The sequence below is a fragment of the Tachysurus vachellii genome, chromosome 11, assembly GCF_030014155.1.
Source record: "Tachysurus vachellii isolate PV-2020 chromosome 11, HZAU_Pvac_v1, whole genome shotgun sequence".
In the NCBI taxonomy this organism is placed as follows: Eukaryota; Metazoa; Chordata; class Actinopteri; order Siluriformes; family Bagridae; genus Tachysurus; species Tachysurus vachellii.
Window position 1 is genome coordinate 14015097 of NC_083470.1, and position 15086 is coordinate 14030182.

Consider the following 15086-nt stretch of genomic DNA (forward strand, 5'->3'; position numbering starts at 1 on the left):
GCACTGTACATCTCTTTATGCACAAGAAGCATTGTCTTTAAATCCAGTAAATAGAAATTGTAATGTTACAGCTTACAAAGACATTCTAGACAATTGTTTGCTTCCAATTTTGTGGTAACACAAACATAACTATTTATTTATGAAATGGCCTTTTGTACATTTTACTGATTTATAGTTAGACTTGATGATGCATAACACTTTAGTTCCTGCTATCAAGTTATAGAAGCTATATACAGTCATTTCCTCACCAGCCGCTTTTTTTTATTGTTTTAAAGTTATAATACATAAAATTGCAGCCTTGTTAGCCATGTTACAGAGAAACCACAAAAGCAGTTACCTGTCCTAGAGACTTTACCATGGCAAAAACTTTAAGCAATTATACAGCCTTCCCTCTTATTAAAACAGTGACCCTGGAAACAACTTCTGTAAATGTTAAAGAAAATAATCTAAGCTTCATCATATTAACAATTAGAAAATGCTAAATAATTAAATTAAATAGTTACATTTAACTTGTGTATCATTACACTTATATGTGGAATATACTCCAAACAAGTACCACTTAATTACAGGCAAATTAGCACAATAATTAAAAACCTGGGTATAAATTCAATTCAATTGGCCTTGACTATACATGCTGTAAAAGACTGGATTAATACTTATACTACTAGGCAAAAATCACAGTAGAAATAATTTATTAGGCAAAGACATATGTAATGTAATGTAAATAGAAAAGCAAAAGTAACAGCACGCATACCACTTTGGGCCAAACCCTACAATAATAAATAGACACACACAACCTCAAAGAAATTCAGGAATATTTAAAAGAACGTGTATTTCTTGAGAGATAGTGCCACCTGGTGAAATCCCTCATTCACCAAAGCCACAAGAATCATCAATTAAGGAATCCGATGACCAAAATCATATTGCCCATGACCAATGGCATAAGTTTGGGTTTCAGTCTCATTATCTCTCTCACACACACACACGTTTTGTAGATGTAGAAAAAATGACAATAAAAAAGAAAATATTCTTTAGATGCATCATCATTTGGAATGTGGCAATTTACTCTACACTTAGCAGTTTCTTACTTTATTGTGTTCCAGAATTTAATTCAGGTTGGAACTCTGTTGGCCATGGCCTCTTGTATCTGCCTATTGAGTTCAGCAATGATGCGGTCCTCGTGCGTGTACACACCCGTACGAAGCAGTGTGTCTCTCTCCTCCAAAAGGCGACTCAGGTGCTCATCAGCACTCTCATTCAGAGACATGCTGGTTGGCTCCTTCCACGTTCTCTTCTCATCCTGCTGCTTTAGCCTGGTCATGATCGACAGGAAATTAATTTCTAGAATAAATGGATAAAATATAGCTCTGGCAAACTATAGCTTTTTTTAGGGGGGGATTTTTTTTTGGTAGCATTTACCTGTTCAGCTCATTGCGGATGTCCTGAAGCTCGTGTTTCTCGTTCTTGACAGCTTCCTTCTCCTCAGCTGCCAGATACCGTATCCTCATGTGCTCCAGTTCTTGCTGCTGCTTTTTCAGCCGTATCATGGCATTCTCTTGTTCTCTCTGGAAAGAATAAAAACCCAGGACGAGTAAAAGAGTGAGATTCAACACATCTTACACAGGGATACATGTAGAGAAAAATAAATGAAAAATAGGAAAGAATCTATTGCTAAATACCCCTTGGGGACTCAAAGTCCATCTAGACAGCTCTACCTACAGTATCTTAGTGCCACATTACATTATTCTATAACTGAGAAAGGATTAAACTACCAATTATAATGGTCATTTAATTGAATTTGACCTTCAGAAGTGGCACATTAAGAGGTAACTGGTGATCTGGTTAAAAGTGATCATACCTTACCATTAAGAAACCACACATCAATATTTTGGACCATTTGTTGACAGAAGAAAGCCTGTGTGAAACTTTTACGAGCTAGTCCATAGCTGGCTTAATGACTTGGTTTAATTTTATCACTGAACGGATATGTTTATGTATAATCTAATTTAATTTTCTCTTTTCATGGAGCATTAGAAACCAATAATACTTTTGCAAGAGCCTAAATTGCAAGAAAAACAAACCCAACAAGACATAGCCATAGCATTTAAAGCCAAGTAAATGGAGAAGAAAAACACTGAAACAATTATCCTGCAGATTTTCTTAAGGTCCCAAGGGCTGAAGTGTTTCCTTTGCTACCTGTGGTTGATGGCTGTACTAAATATTTCCAGAGGAATAAACTGACAGTAAAAAGGTGTGTGGCAGCAGGATGGCCTAACTAACCATTATAGGACCATGACAAATTGTGTACACAAACATATTTTTAGTTGACCTGGAGGTGACAAAGGAGGGAAAAAAATCAACTGAGTGACCAATGAATGACCTGTGGCTTTCCTCCAGAGAGGGTCAGACAGAGGACTCTGAGTGGAGAAAGCTTCCAGTTTACAGCTCAATTGCAGTTTTCTGCTGAAGACTGAGCTGACAAGAACAGGACAAGCACCTGGGGGATTTCATAGCTTAAGTTTTCCCAGCTCTTCAAATTGGCAAACTAAATGCTAAAGTAATTGTTTCTTTAAAGTCAGGGCCTGTCATGTTAGCAGTTAAAGACAAATGTTATTCCCTGAGTATGTGATAAATGTGCATTTAGGATAACAAAGATAGGCATCGTTTCAATAAGAAATAAGTATCTAATGAAATGCCATTTGTTCGCTATATTAAAAGTCAGTGAGCTTCCAGACTTGGGCCAAAGTGTCCTGTCATATAATAATATAATAAGATATATATTATATGTGAATTCTGAGATCTTCGTATATTGATCTTTCAACAAGTGAACTCGATGTTGAAATGGTTACTATGCAGGCTAATGCTTTGCATAATACAGATGTGATTTATTGCTCTCTTTCATATTAGGTGATAGACCCCATTGTGCATTATAAATCAACCAATGTTTTCTTAACATATATCTGGCACTTAAAGAGAAAAAAGAAAAAGAGGCTGGGGGAAAAGACAACTCAGACTTTCCAGCTGGACTCTGTCTTTAACAGTTATTAGTAAGACCTGATAAGCTCTTTGTGTCTCCTCTGTTTACATTGGTATTAGTCTTTAGAGGGTTCACTTGAGAAGGAGTTCAATGTTTCAAAGCAAACACCACAAGCTACAGGCAGCCTTACTGTTCCTCAGTACACCATGTAGAAGTTTTCTTCAACCCTGGAAAATTATAATTTACTTCTGGCAGGAAATGCACCAAGAAAAAGCATGTTTGTCTTGAGCTGTATTTGCTTACCATGCTCAGTTACTCATGTGAGATACCACATACCTCACTTTCCTTTGCTTATGATGTATGGTTATACATGAAGGACAAACAGTAAATACAATACACTGTTTACAAATTGTGTATGTTTGTTACAATAATCAGTCTACTATTGGGACATTTTGCATATAAGCTGGAAAATATGTGGGTACAAGACCAATACTATAAACTATGCTCAAAAAAATAGCATTGCAACATACAACATAGTGTATTGTTCCCTCTTTACACGAGATTCTGGCTATTTCAGACCTAAATGTATTTTCAATTTTCAACTCCATGGAGTTTAAGAGCATTTTAAAACGGCTTACCTGCTTAAATCTCGCCAGTTCTTTTAGAGCGCGACCCCACTGTTGCTTGTAATGCAGTTTAGATTTTGTTGTCGATTCTAATTTCCGCTCCAGTTCAGCCTTTCGATTGACAAAACCACCAAAATTTTAAAAAGTTGCTCCCAGTAATTCAAAAATGCTATTACATTTTCATAATCAAACATTTTTACCACAGAAGTTTTATCTCTAATGCACCTAGAGAACCATAATATAAAATAACCAATAAATACCGGTTTATATAAATATTGTTTAAATAATATTAAGTTTATATATTGTTATATATTTGCATTGTTTTCAAATGAAGATGTGCAATGGTTTTGTACATTTGTACTACAGAATATTTAATTAGCTAAAGGTTTAAAAGCAAATTCTACTTAATATTTCTGTTTTCATCATTTACTAACCTTCTCTAATCGCAGCAAGTTAATCTCTGACTGTAAATGGATCTCAGGTCGAGTGTTCTGTTGGTCACGATAATGCTGAAATTCTTTTTCTAGGAGTTTGTACTTCTTTTCAGCATCTATTACCTTTTGATGGAAACAAAAACACACACTGAACATGAAAAAGCAAAACAAAAGAGGAATTGTTATTTTAAAGATCCATATAAAAGATGGTATGTATAGGTATGTGCCTTGCAAATACGTCATTTATTTATCCCAAATGTTTACACTCAATTTTATTCAAACACATTCCAAACATTGACTTACATTATCTGGAAAATAGTACAAATTTTACTAATGGAAATATAAGGTGAAAAAAAAAAAAAAAAAACAGCCTCAAGCACATTTTACTCAGGTGGAAAATAAGCTAATCAATGGATCATCACACTGGCACTAAGTATTGCTCAGCTATTGAACATTACTTTACAAACAATAAAGCCAGAGGTGAGAATTTTTTGCATGTGTAATTTAATCACTAATATTGTAAGGATGCTCATAAAAATTTTCACGTGTGCATAGTAGATCCACTGCTTATTTATAGCCGAACACCACTCTCGCCAAACAAAAGCCTACTAGTTAATGATGTACTGCCCCAAAACACACTCGAGAGGTGCAAGACATCAATGGTGTTAGACGGCATCCAGTGTAACTAAATCCCAATGAGCTTTTCCCATTGGAGTCTTCCCTTTCTGATATAAACCAGATCTCCCCCCCACACACACACACACACTCACACACACACTCACAATAGTCAGAGACGAGGCGAGGAGTGTCCAGCAGAAAAGGCAGTGGAGAATTCTGGCCTGATAAACTGGTTAGCATGTGCTGACACAGGACAAATGTATGTTTACACATTCCTGACACGGGAGGGAAGACAAGATATAGAGTCTTGTGGCAACCAAAGCTGAGGATCTCTCATCACAAAGGCCCGTCTCCCTTTCGCATGTCAGAAACCTACTTTGGTTGATTTGTTAGATCCAGGGCCAGTCCAGATGTTTTGGGGGAAAGAAATGAGACGGCAGACTGAACTATTTCAGTAGGTGGGCTGTCTGTGCAAAGCATGACGCAAGTCTGGTTGACATGAAGCATTTGTGTGTTAAAAAAAGCTCTGAGAAATACGGTCATAAGAGGAAAATGAAACAAAACAGAAACATTGTCTGGCACAAATTTGGAAGTTTTAAAACATACTTTGCACTTGGTCAGATGATTAATTAGATCAATGATGAAATGTGCTCAAGTAAATACTGCATGTAACATTCATGATTATTAAAATAGAAAGCCAAAGTCTGCCCAGTGCTGCCAGGAGTCTGTCTGCCAGTAAAGCACTAGATCTCCTCAAAAGTTCCTGTTGTTAATATTTTAAAGTAGCAGTACATAACTTTTGGGGATCTCCAGTAGAAACGCTATTTAAAGTATGTGGCTTGCTGGTTGATTGAGTTTACAGGCAAAATCTTTTTTTAAAATTTGTGTTACATAAAACACATCAAACAAATGTACTTATTTTAACTAATATATTTTATTCCAGATCAAGCACATGAAAACATGAAGGTGAAAACACATGAAAAAATGAATCTCTCAATGTTGAGAAAAAAAACAACGGTGTCATTAAAAAACAAAAACAAAAAAAAAAAAAAAACAGAATCACAATTAATACTTTGTTGCCTGAATTCTATGCATAAAGGCATAGACTTCAATATTGAAAAACAACATTCTATATTGTTTATATGTTAGTGTTGGATTTGTTTGGCTTTTCTATATACTAACCAAATTTCGTTGAGTTGACTCCCATTTCTACGGATTAATTTTTCATTTGCTTTTGCATTTTTTATTTACAGGGTGAAATGTTTTAGTTTCCCATTGAGATGAAAATAACAAAAAAGCAGCTAGTTGCACCTCCTCTAAGTTTTGCCGGGGATTTTAATTCTACTTATATGAATTTTTCTTAATTCTATAATATTTATACAAAACAACTAGTACATTAGACATCATTATATTCAGTATGCAGGTAATGACAAGCTAAATTAAAAACTAAGCTTTGATGTGAACAACAATACATATTAGGAACTAGCAGCCACATCATGTAGCTTTTTGGGGTCAAACCAGGCCTCAGTAATACTTTTCTTAAATCGGTCTGCAGGGAAAGGAGGAGGGGTGATCTTACACCCTACTGACCTTTAGGTCAGCACTTTCTCCTGCGCTGCTCCCTTTATTAGAGCAGAAATTGAACTTGCTGCACAAAGTCCGTCACGCCTACCTGCTGTTGATGCCTTGTAAGGTCCTCCTCAAGCTGCCTGACCTTTGATCTCTCCAGCTCCACCTGGTGAGCACAGTCTTCGCGTAAACGCCTGGTGCTGTCCTGCAGCTCTCGCATGCTGAACTCATGTTCCACACGCATTTCCCGCTGCAGCCTCTGTGTCTAATAACACACGTGTGCAAATACATACACAGGATCTTTAAATAAAATTCTTAGCAATGAACAATCACTAATCTACATCCATCATAAGATAGTAATATTTATACAAATGAAAATATACTAACCTCCATCTCTGCATGAGCAAGAGACTTCTCTCTTTTTTCAAGATCAGCTAGAGTCTTCTGGAGCTGTTCTTCCAACAGATTGTACTCCATCTCCTTAAAAATGAGAGAGAAATAAGCCTAATTTTGCCAACTTCCATCAAACTGTTCAAAACTTGGCAATGTCATGTTTTAAAAAAAAAAAACCTAAATCAAGTGCAGCCAAAGTACCTTCTTTTTAATGAGTGCTTCTCGTTCCCGATCTCTTTTCCTCCACTCCTCTGCCAGGGCCTGCATATGGCTCAGTTCTTTCTGCTTTAGCTATAGATATCAAAACTGCCAACTTAAGTAAAATGCTATAATGCACTCAAATGCGAGAAGTGTTATATTAGTGCACACATTTTTTTAAATAAAAAAAAAAATAAATAAATAAATAAAAATATATATATATATATATATAGATAGATAGATAGATAGATAGATAGTTTAAAATGAGCAAAGCCTTTTTTAATTAAAAAAAAGTGAGGTAACCTGGTTTTCAAATAGATCTTCTTGCATCTCCTTCCACATCTCAAGCTCCAGTGCTGCCCTGTACTCCCGAGTCTCCCGAGGCTTAGTCCCTACCTCACCCCCACTGTAAGGCCTAGCTGGAGCTGCTGGCTTATTGTACACCTGATTAATACTCTGTCAAATGAAAAAAGTGTCAATATTTGAAAACATAAGCCAATCGTGAAGTATTTACTACAAATCAGTAATGCCTGGGAAAAAAGTCATACATTTCGGTCATAAATCTTAATTAAGTTTTACCTGTGAAGATTCAGATAAGAGGACATCCTGGGCTTTCACTAAACCCATATCCTCCAGAACTGTCACATAGCTAAGTTCAGCCACCCTTTCATTTGATCTATATCAATAGAATAAAGACGATAGACGATTATTAAATATAAGGTCTGTGGGAAATATTAAGAAATGTGAATTTCTTGTTTGAGGAAGTAATTATTCCTAATTATTAAAAAGTAATACTACAAGAAATACCATATATAAAGATTTCTGACTGTATGATTTTGTAGAGCACTAATAGGTAAAGTAAAGATTGCAGGAGACTTGTCTAGAGGACCTTCCATAATGTTACATGTAAATATAAAGATCATAAGGTTCAAGATCATGGTAGCTTAAGCATACTAACTATGGGCTGTGCCGTCTTAGTTCATGTCATGCCACCGGGGTGTAAGCCTAAAACTACATGACATCATACATTATTCCTTACTTTTTTAAATAGATTTTTACAAAAGGTCATATTTCTCAAAAAAGAAAAGAAAAAGAAATACAAATAATTAAAAGAAGACCATATTATTTATATTATTATTAATATAATATTCTGAATGTGAGAAGAATAATGTGAACTGATTAGTGTCAACATCTTTCCTTTGGTGATATTTCATGCAGTTTTGGTTAACACAGCTTGATCCACAAAATAGAATTACATTTAGTAAAAATGGTAATTAAATAAGATATAAGGAACCCTTTAAATATTTGAAACTGCTATCTATAATGCTTTCAACTTTTATGTGGATGAACACCCTCACATTCAAAGCAGCACATTAAAACTGGCAATTATTTAACATATATGTATTGTGTGGCTCGGCGATGCTAACAAGCATGTAATTACAAGCAAAATAAACCGAGAGGACACTAACCACTTTTAATTTCACGTAACAGTTATTATTTTCAGTGCTGCATGGCTGCCATCTAGAGGTATATTTATGTTAATACAAAAAAATGCCTTGTTACATAAAAACATATATGAGGACCATTAATAGCAGAAACCTAAATACTATACAGACCCTGTTGTTTTGATAACAGGTAGCTTCTCGGAGTGAGTCTGTCTCCAGTGGTACTGGCCAGACTGGCCAAGGAAGCGGGTCTTCTCAGAAGAAAGGAGGTGGGAAAGCTGAATACTGGCCATGCCAAGTAGGACATCTCTAGCAGCAGGGTCTCGCTGCCACATTTCAACCACAAGGGGAACCCTGGAAGAACCAGTGTTTGCTTATTATAAGATCAAACTTCACTGTGTCAGTGCCAAGCATTGTATTTGGCATGACAGTGAATAAATGACTTCCATGTTAACAATCTGTTTTCCTCACATTCAGTATTACATGTATAATGAAAAATATAATGTGAATTTTAAAGTCACCTCTGAAAGGTATCCTGTAATTGACTGGGCAGTGCAGCAAAATCAAAGGCACAGTATGACTGAGGCAGGAAAACCTCTGTGTTCTTCTTAATCTCCACTGCAGGATTCGTCATTATTGGGGCTGCACTCCCAAAAAACTGGTAGGCATACCTAGGTTTAAATGTGACCTGAATTTTACTATCAATTTAATCACCCACTGCTGACAAAGCGAACACGTAACACAATGTGTTAATCAAGACACACTACCTCAGTGTGCAGTTCACAGGGAAGCTCACATTAAGATCTCTGATGCTACACAGGTCTATGGAGAAGCAGTAATGATGTGCTGAGGCTGGAATGGCTATCTTTGGAGCAGACACAGTAATGGAAGTGCCAGGATTTTCTAGTTCACTCTCTGGTAGCACATTTTCAGACACAGCTGATGGAGGCACAGGTAAATCTGACACAGCAAAAACAAAGCGTTGATGTTAAATTCTGTCCGTACTATAAAATGTCCTAATTTCTCTGAGTGCTCACACTATTTCAGTCAATTGTCCAGTTTGCCCACATTCTCACCTGGCTGTTTTAGCTGAGCTTCCCTTGCATCATCAGCCAGGCTCTCAGCCTCACTTTCTGAATGCTGATATTCAGGGGACGGTGATGGATATTTGTGGGACAGGACAGGAGATAGGCTACGTGGTCTTTGCTCAGATGGCGTTGGCTCTGGAAAGGAATGTACTGCTGGGCTTTTTTTCACTGGAGTCTTAAGCCTCTCTCCACCCTTAATAGGCAGCTCTAACAGCTTATCAAAAGATTTAAAAAAAAAAATGATCAAAAGATGCATAGAGAACATACAAAAGCCTGATAAATCCGTTATGTGAGGTAAACCAAGCTAAATAAGTTCAGATCTTTTTCTTTGATATACTGTACTAACCAACAAAATTCAAATGAAAAACACATTTTCAAAAGAAACATTTTAAAGGTTAAAAAACAAACAAACAATAAAAAAACATACAACCAGGAGATTGTATGTTTTTTTAACCTTAAAATGTTTCTTTTGAAAATTTGTTTTTCATTTGAATGTTTTTCACTTGAATACTCGTATGGCCATAAATGCAGTTAAATCACAGCCTAGCTGATATTCAGTATAACAGTTCTCATGCAATATTCCTTAAATGTGTTTGAATTTAATTACCTGAACTATTTTCTTGACAGTTTCATAATGATGTTGTATCACAGTCTAATGTTTATTTAATAAACACATGTCAATCAAATATCATTAGAGGAAATTTATTAAAGGCAACTAATGTTTGGAGAGTAAATCTCAGAAAAATATAAGGATTGATGTCTCATTATCGAAACCTCATTTTGATAATCTAATGAATCTGCTTTCAATTCCCACTGGAAAAACGACTTAGGCCCTTTATATACCTCAGCATCCTCTCTTCTCAAGGTTACGGCCACCCCAACTGTTGGCTGTAAATCCACTGGGACAGGCTGTCGGTTCTGTTTGATGCGATTTGGTGGTTTCAAGACAAATGCCCCCTCTATAGTGGCTACCTGCTTCACCAGGTCCACACTATTCTTCATGAGTGCAGCAAGAGAGACATCGGTGCTGCCTAAAGAGTGGTTTCCGCAGCAGAGATGGATCTATGCATAGAGATCTGTGTTTATAATCAAAAGTAAAACTGACATAAAATAGTTATAGCTACATTTATAAATACAGAAATCATTCTAAAAATAAGGTCAGCTGCATTACCTGAAAGTTCTGTTGTTGCCTGAAAAACACTCGCAAGACCTTGTCATTGCTGCGAATACGAACTGAGGCTCGTTCTGGCTCAAAGTTTGGATTGATGAGGTTTTGGAAGGGTTCGCTGGTGACATCATTGCCAAGCAGTGTGTAGAAGAAGAAAAAATCTGAGCCTTCATTGCCCAGCTTTGTTGAACTGGAGATTAGCTAAAACATAAAACAGGTTTTTATCCTTTTGTACAGAAACAGATACATGAACATCATGAGAACAAATACATATGCAGTATTGTAGAAGTATATCACTGCAGAGTTTAGCACTCTACCTCAAATAATTACTAAAGCCTTTGATATTGGTTCAATAAGCATTATTAAGCTTTATTAATTTCACCAGAGGAGGTTCATTAAAGTAAATTCATTTATATGGTATTTGTCTGGCCAGCTCCAAAACAATAACGCATCACTGTAATCTGCTAACTCACACCTCACACCACTGTCTACTTCCAGCTTTATTATTACACTGATGTTGGCAATGTGAATAACCTTATTTTTTTGGACAAAATCTAACGAGACAATAACTAAATAAAAACTTTATGAAATCTTATTTAGGGAAATCAGTTCATTGTTTATTATTGTTATTGCAAATGCTCTTTTATAATAAATAAAAGGGCCAGGTGAATACAGAATTCTGTATCTAAAACATGTGGAAAACTGTCTGTATTGTATTATACTGTACAGTATTACTCTGTAAAACCTCAATGCCATTTTACTACAGGTTAACAGATGTCTCAATTCATCTAGGTGAAAACTTCAGGACCCTGTATTTATAAAAATTCTAAGAATTATGTCTGAGAGCTCCATTTTAGTCAAAAGACAAGGACTAAAACAAAGTTTAATTTTGCTGTCAAAATTAACACTGGCTGATGGGTTGATTTCTATTTGGTTATTGAAAGACCCTTTACACCCTTTATTATTTTCCTGATTTGTTGAAACTACAATGATTCTATTCAATTATCAATTGATGTGTAATAGATACAAATCCCATTCATTATTCAATTCAATTTAATTTAATTTAATTATATAGTGCTTTTAACAATGGACATTGTCTCAGGCAATCACCCTGATCAACAACTCACCATAATTATATTCACTGCTTCTTATCATAAGTACTGCATTATCAGAACTCAGTCATCACATCATCTGTATATTACATACTATTGTACAAAAAGCATAATATTGCACAATATTATTATTTGCATTCCCACACTAAGTACATAACTGATTGTTCACATTCTATATTCATATTTTATTCATTCTATATTCATATTTTATACTCAAACTGTCTATATTGTATCTCATCGTCTGCATTGTTTTCTTGCATAGTTTGTATAGTATAGTGTTATTTATGTCTGTACTTTTGAGAGTCACAAACACACAAGGAATTTGGTTTCAGCAGTGTCAACACACTTGGCCAATAAATCTGATACTGAAAACAGCAACATATAGTAACAAAAGACAGTATTTACATTATTTACTGGTAATAATGTCCTGTGTTACTATTTTGTTTATAATAACTTTATTATAAGTCATCACTTATGGCACCTCCCTTTAGGGACTGAAGTATGGCACCCTCAATCTTGTACATTTATTTTTACCTGTTCCAGTCTGGTTGCGAAGGCTACAGTTACAGACAGAACAAACAGATCTTTGCAAAGATCTGCTGGTCCAATTTGATGATATCCTTCATCTTCATTTAGAATCGCCTCTAGTTTCATTGACTCAAGCTTTATTGGAGAACCTGCAGAACACAGAGTTAATTACTGGTTATGCAAGTAGCATTTGTAAAATGTTGCACATAAAGGTAAATCTTGTAATAGCTAAAGGATCATTAACAGCCTTTTTCAAAACCTGAGAAATTCTATGGGATATATATAGATTCAAGATATATATAGTTCACAGTATGTATGTATGTATGTATGTATGTATATGTATTTATCCCCAATGAGCAAGTCTGAGGTGACTCAGGCAGCAGTGGCAAGGAAAAACTCCCTTAAATTGGTAAGGAAGAAACCTTGAGAGGAACCAGACTCAAAGGGGGGCCCATCCTCATATGGGTGACACTAGAGGGTGTGATTACAAATATACAGTCAAACAAACGAATCAACACGTCTTCTGAGGTAACTGTCTTCAAAACACTACTGAAGCCTTGTCTCTTGTCAAAAGGCTCAAGGTGACCGCAGAATTTATTGAACACTGCTGGCAGCAGTGACGTCTGTGTCCGTAACATTCTTATCAATGACAGCATAAACTCGTATCGCCCTGCTTCCAAGGCATAAAGCTTGTATCTCCGATAAAACGTGACTTTGGGAAAATGTTGTGTTAATGTTGGTACACAACAGTATGATAGCAATACAAGGTATAATACTTTGGTGTAACAACTAAGTGTAACAACTTTAACGATACAATGTTTTATAACTCAAAAAAATACGCTCTTTTTTTTAATTTCCTGAAAAATAATGGTTTTGGAGGATTTCGCCCGACAGCGATGATGTACATATTGCAATTCCACTGTAAACAGAGGGCAGCATATTGCAACGTGATGCAATGTCTCACATAAAGCTGTGTTTCATACTCATTTTGATCTCTTAAGATAAGGAGTAATGTTTTAAAATATATATATTTATACCTGGTCTTGGTGGTGCTTTCTTTGCCTTAAATTGATCAGTTGCCTGTTTGTTGTCATTCTCCACGACCAGGCTCAACAACAGTGATGGCTTCAGTTTCGTGTACTTACTACTTAGCAAAGAATACCACTTAGGAGGCTGCAAAAACAATTTAATCAGATACAAAAAGCATGGGCAAGAATCAAAAGCTATTTTTGTGTTTGTGATTGCATAAAAAAAATCATTAAAAAAGATACATTATTTCATGAACAAATGTTTAAATTTACTACCAGTCAAACTCACCTGCTTAACCTCCTGAACGGATCTGAGGTCTATTACAATATATCCAACACATTCTCTTGAAGAGTTATTTGAGTCAATTGCATAGCACTGTAACTTGATGGGTGTCCTTTGGAGTCTGTAAAGCATGAAATTAAACAATACATTAAACAAATAAAATAAGCAAATGAAAAATAAAAAAAAAATGACAAGACAAAAAAATAAAAATAAATAAAGAAATAAAGAAACATAGAGAACCAACCTATGCTGGTGAAGTGTTCTGCGATCAAGCTCCCATGCAAGCTCTGTACAGAACTGTGGCTGTTCCTTATGCTCCACAGGATCCGTCTCTAACTGTTCTCCATCAAACTTTGCTTGTACAACTAAAGTTTGTTGCTGTCTTTTGGGAAACTGACGACCTGTTTCAGCAAAACGGGATGTATAACACTTCAATGCATTACACATCATACCCCTACTGTTTATATATCCCAAGTAACTATTAATGCTTCAATCTATAACTAAACTATTAAAACTTCAGTCTTTATTTTCTTAGCAGCAACGTGTCGATTTAAATGAATGTAAACTAATTAACTTTTGATATTGCCTTTGATTTACTACAATATCTCAACTATTTTTTACAAGCAGCCAAAGCATAACAGTTAAAGGTAGGACGTGCGTCTGTAAATTAACAACGCCTTTAACACCACAACAATAGAAAGCACAATAGATACGTCTGGTACCAATATATTTACAAATGTTATTTAACTGTAATAGCTATTAATTGTCATTAACAGGACATCAATATGCTGAAACAACTGTTTTGGGGCGCAGTGTTTGTTTGTTAACGGATCTGTTTTGCTTGGATACAACAGCCGTTAAATCTGTCATGTAACTGAATAGTAAATTAAGTGATTTACTTAGATACACAACCACATTAGATGAGCTTAGGTCACGATTTAAATATACTTCGTAACGAAATATATTATCCTTGTGAGACTGACGGCTTTTACAGAGCACATATTTACAAACTTGTAAGTGTTTTTGTCGTTAGCAACAACAGGCTAGTTCACAAGCTAACTAATCTACGACACAGAACTTATCTATGTAGGTTAGACATACCTTCAAGAATAGAAACAACAATAAGAAGTTGGTCTGATTTCGAGGCCATGACATTTCTATGTTCATGAGAAATTTTAGTATGTCAGAATTGGCAATTTCTTAAGGATGTTCATATCGTCTGTTCAACAGCATTGTTTACCCCCCGCTACTTGTTTTAAACTGAACGTCACTGAAACCTGTAGGTCGAGTTACAGCGCCCCCTGCTGTAAAGGATGTACGTGTAGTATATTACACCAGGGCTGGTCAGAGAAAATAAAATATATGATTAGCTAGTAGCTTGATTGTGAGGGGATACTCTAGTCACACAGTCAATTTAAGCAGACTAGTTATCCTCTAAACAGCTGTTAACTAAACACTTTAGCAGTGAAATTCACTACTGACCCTTCGCACCCTGGACATAACCTCTTTCAGCTCCTCCCTTCTGGCAGGCGCTACAGAACTCTGCTTACTAAAACTGCCAGACACAGGAACAGTTTCTTTCCCCAGGCAATCACCCTGATCAACAACTCACCATAATT

General features: G+C 35.8%; 1 protein-coding gene across 2 annotated transcripts; it reads right to left on the reverse strand.

Moving 5' to 3' along the window:
• Positions 1 to 690: 690 nt before the first annotated feature.
• Positions 691 to 14751, reverse strand: cep120 (centrosomal protein 120). Of its 2 annotated transcripts, none has more exons than XM_060881274.1 (20): positions 14569 to 14751; positions 13712 to 13868; positions 13474 to 13588; positions 13194 to 13329; positions 12163 to 12305; positions 10520 to 10717; positions 10192 to 10410; positions 9337 to 9562; positions 9028 to 9220; positions 8782 to 8931; positions 8432 to 8614; positions 7395 to 7491; positions 7119 to 7271; positions 6819 to 6908; positions 6612 to 6704; positions 6328 to 6489; positions 4038 to 4160; positions 3616 to 3714; positions 1420 to 1565; positions 691 to 1313 (listed from the first exon to the last, which is right to left on the reverse strand). In XM_060881274.1, exons 1-20 carry the CDS (start codon positions 14615 to 14617, stop codon positions 1112 to 1114), a joined length of 2934 nt encoding a protein of 977 aa, XP_060737257.1. In that variant the 5' UTR covers positions 14618 to 14751; the 3' UTR covers positions 691 to 1111. The 2 variants fall into 2 exon arrangements, with proteins under 2 accessions (XP_060737257.1, XP_060737258.1); XM_060881275.1 differs by having other exon boundaries at positions 1203 to 1341.
• Between the last annotated feature and the right edge of the window lie 335 nt (positions 14752 to 15086).